Genomic DNA, 3899 nt, shown 5'->3' with positions numbered 1-3899 from the left:
CCCGACCCCATCCTCACCCCTGTCTCCGTCTCCAGTCCCAGGGTTTCCCTATCCTTCAGCAGCGGCAGCGGCCACCACAGCAGCCGCCGCCTTCCGCGGTGCCCACCTCCGGGGCCGGGGCCGGCCGGTCTACAGTGCTGTGCGGGCTGCCGTGCCTCAGCCTGCCATCCCGACCTACCCCGGGTAAGAAAGACGCTCCGCTTCTAAACCAGAGCTGTCGACGTCACATACTTTGTAGCTCTCCCAGATCTGCAGGATGTTTTACATAGCACATTTAAGAAAAGAAAAAAGAAAAAGGAAGAAACACAAGTCAAGATCTGTTTTGTTTAGTGGCTAGTGAAATCCGTTGAACACTCCATGAATACCATTTTCAGAATCATTTTCCCAGATGCTATTTGACCAGCGCTCTGTTTAATACAGCTGTGCTCAAACGCCTCTCATGCTCACACATTATTCACACTTCAATCTCTTCAGCGCTCCAACTGGCACATTGTCAGTCAGTTCACAAGCTATTCAGAGTAGAGTATGGCACACTGATGGGATTGCACCATTCAGGGTTCATTTGAATAAACTCGCAGAAGCCACCATCAGCATATTTGCATACAACACACACTAACCACGTTCAGCGATTACGCAGAAGCGGTCACCCTGCTCACAGATTTGCTAAAAATTATTCAGGTTTACCGTGAGCTGTTCCATTGTCCCAGCAATATGTGTACTGTGCATGTTGTTGTTGTGCTGTGGCTAATGGGGTTGTGACTGCTGTGATTTTCAGATAAAAGCAGAATTGATTGCTTAATGGCCTTGCGGCGGCTTTACTGTGACGGTATTCAAACGATGCTAAACAAGATGAAATTGGGGGCCTGCAGGAAATACACTCTCCATATTGGCTCCACTGAAAACTATACCTATCAGACATCGTAAAGCCATCCATTTCAAGCACCTAGGTTTTTCTTGTAACTGGGGAACAGTGGCACAATATGGGCTCAGTTTAAGTTCAGTGAAGTTAATTAGTCCCACAAGTCTATTGTTTGTTTTCAGTTTCAGTTGTGGAGTTAAATGGAAGTTGTATTTCCTCTGCATGCTGCATGGGTGTGAAATAACTACTTTTTTTTCTCTCTCTCTCTCTCTCTCTCTCTCCCTCCCTCTCTCTCTCTATCTATCTCTCTCTCTTCCTGTACCATCTTTTGTTTTTTGCTGTGTTGTGACCTTTGTCCACTCTGGTTCTCGGGGCTGTGCACCACTCTGTTCGCACCCCCCTCCACTACACCATCCCTCCTCCTCCTCCTCTACCCCCTCTCTCCCTGTTCCTTCCTCACTCTCAGTGTGGTGTATCAGGATGGGTTTTACGGAGCTGCAGACTTATATGTAAGTAAACTCACCTCCCACCAACACACCCTCTTTATACCTCCCCTCACGGTTTTCTCCTGCTCTTTTTTTTTTCCTTCCTCTGGGGGTGATTCTGCATGTGCGTCCAGTCATGCGCTGCACAGAGCTGCCTTTTTTTTTGGCCTCAGGCTAATTTTTCGCTGTGACAAAACATCCACTGTTATATAATTTGAACACATCTTGGGTCAAAATACAATAACATCCACCACCATGAAGGCTGCTCTGTGGGCGGATGCGGCAGCGTGCGGCAGTGAACGAGTGTCTGAGCGTATGAACAAGACTGTGTGTGTGTGTGTGTGTGTGTGTGTGTGTGTGTATCCAGGTTGACAACGGTTGTTTCTGTTCTCTCTATAGACTAGTGTTTCAGGACTCAGTCCTTAGTCCCAGATTGCCTCAGGTAGGGTCAACTCAACACCAAACCCACAGTGTGCATTGTTTTATTGTACTACCTCCTCTGATCTTATGAATCATCTTCTGATCTGACCTGGAACATGTTGTCTTTTAGTTGTTTAAAACCAAATTACCACCGCTTTGAGTTTTTTTCTTTTCTTTTTCTACTAACTCACTGGAATGCGCACTTTCTTTTTTTCGACTGGGGGGAAGGGCTTTGTTTGTTTGGTTGTTTGTTTGTTTTACTAAACTACTAAATTGTATTGAGCGTGTATTTTTTTTTTTCCTGCCAGTTTGTTCCAAAAAAAAAGACCCTGGTCTCTTTTGTCTGGTCGGCTAGTTTTGGAGAAACTCCTTGCTTGTGTTCTCTTGTGAGCAAAAATGACAACACACCTAGATTTCAAATAACCTAAAATGAAGGGAAATGCAAATTGTCATATTTTCAAATTGGGTGATGGCTTATCAGGGTACCCGCGGGGTCTTAAAAGCATTAAAGTCTTAACTTAAATATATTATTTTAAAAAATGGCCTAAAATTGTTACATTTGTTTACAAAAAATCTCACATTTTTGCTTTCTGTCATAGGATTAAATAAATGCCTTAATGCCATAAATACATATTTTGTGTGGGTAACGTTTAAATTTATTGAATTGTGGGTTTTTAGTTTCATAGCATAAGAGCTCTAAATGCTACAAATATTTTATTTGTTTTGTTATTAGAGTACAAACACACTTCACAAAAAGTGCTCATATTATGCTTTTTGGCTTTTTCCCTTTCCTTTACTGTGTTATATATCTTATATGAGCACTTTAATAACTTCAGGGAACGTTACTTGGTAAAAAGTTCTTTTATCACGCTCAAAATCCACAGTGGTATTCAATTATATGACCATGAAGTTGGTATTAAATTTCATCCTATGTGGTATTAAAAATGTCAGAAAAGTCTTAGGTGTAACTTTGAGAATCCTGCGGGTACCCTGTTGATTCTAAGCCACAGGTTTCTCGCATGGCTCCTTTCAAATTTGGAGGCTACCATTTTGCAGAAAGGGTCTAGTCAACGTTAGCCTGGGATGTGAGATACTCTGAAATCCTTCAAGTTAAAATGGAGAACATGGTCTCTCACTGACATTAACCACCCCGACCCCTCCCAGGATGGTTACTGAAGCATGTGCTGATCAGCTGCTGCATGCTGACATACTGTACTACTGCTCCATGTCCTCCTGTCCCTCCTCTCACCCAGAAAGCCTTGCTCCCGCTCCCCAATAACCCCCGTTTTCTCTTCCCCGCCCCCACCGCCTGTGCCTCATGTGCCGCAGGCGTCTCGGAGAATGCCGGGCCGTTTCTGTTGTGCTTTGCTGTGCTCTGTTCTGATCAGGTCCAAATGCAGTGGTGTTGTGTCTTTTTATTGTGTGTGTTTTTAACATGGTTGAACTGTTATTTGGTTCATGCATGCAATCTCAGAGCGAGGAGATGATTTTTAGTCAGCATAGGCCTGTGTGGGTGTGTTTGTGTGGGTGTGACCCCCCCCCCCCCCCCCCCCCCCCCCATCTTCCTCTCTTTTTTTCTGTCTCCTAAATCCATGTGAAAGGACCCAAAATATATGAATAACAAATGCTGTTTTTGTCATAAATGTGTCTCCACTAGAACTTGTGACTCTGTTAGTGTCCTCAAACTGTAGGCGTTCTCTTGATGTATCTGATCATTACTTGAATCTTCTGTGTTGATGAGGCAATGAGCTTTCTTTTTGGCCTCAGCTGTGTGAACATTTTGTCCTCACCTCCCCCTCTCCCGTAGTGGTAATAATACAATCTAACTCAACCTGGACACTCCAATTCCCTCTCTCTGTCTCACTGATAAAGCACTCCTGTCCCACATCCTCCGCCTTTCCCCGTACAGAAATGCAATATACTGACACATACTGCATTTCAGCTGTCAATGTATACAATGTGTATATATGTATTTATGATAAACAGGGTTGGGCATACATAGTCTGTGTTAGGAAATTTTATTATTAAAGTTATTTTTTTACTGAATACAAGGAAAGAAAAAAATATTTTTATAATTTATATGCATTATTTTGTAAGGTACTCACAAATATTTGCATATATATATATATATATAT

At 43.0% G+C, this 3899-nt stretch overlaps 1 protein-coding gene across 8 annotated transcripts in view; it reads left to right on the top strand.

Moving 5' to 3' along the window:
* Positions 1-3899, top strand: part of LOC116703526 (RNA binding protein fox-1 homolog 2) — a 46046-nt gene that overhangs the window by 38888 nt on the left and 3259 nt on the right. For 4 of the 8 annotated variants that reach the window (XM_032538310.1, XM_032538308.1, XM_032538313.1 and 1 more), the window contains 2 exons: positions 36-183; positions 1326-1368. In XM_032538310.1, the coding sequence (XP_032394201.1) occupies positions 36-183; positions 1326-1368 (191 nt within the window). Of the gene's footprint in view, positions 1-35; positions 184-1325; positions 1369-1743; positions 2273-3899 lie in introns of those variants that run through there. The other 4 variants (XM_032538309.1, XM_032538312.1, XR_004335450.1 and 1 more) reach the window with 3 other exon arrangements.

This window comes from Etheostoma spectabile, chromosome 15, assembly GCF_008692095.1.
Source record: "Etheostoma spectabile isolate EspeVRDwgs_2016 chromosome 15, UIUC_Espe_1.0, whole genome shotgun sequence".
In the NCBI taxonomy this organism is placed as follows: Eukaryota; Metazoa; Chordata; class Actinopteri; order Perciformes; family Percidae; genus Etheostoma; species Etheostoma spectabile.
Note: the sequence above shows the minus strand (reverse complement) of the source record. Positions and strands in the feature narration are given on the sequence as shown.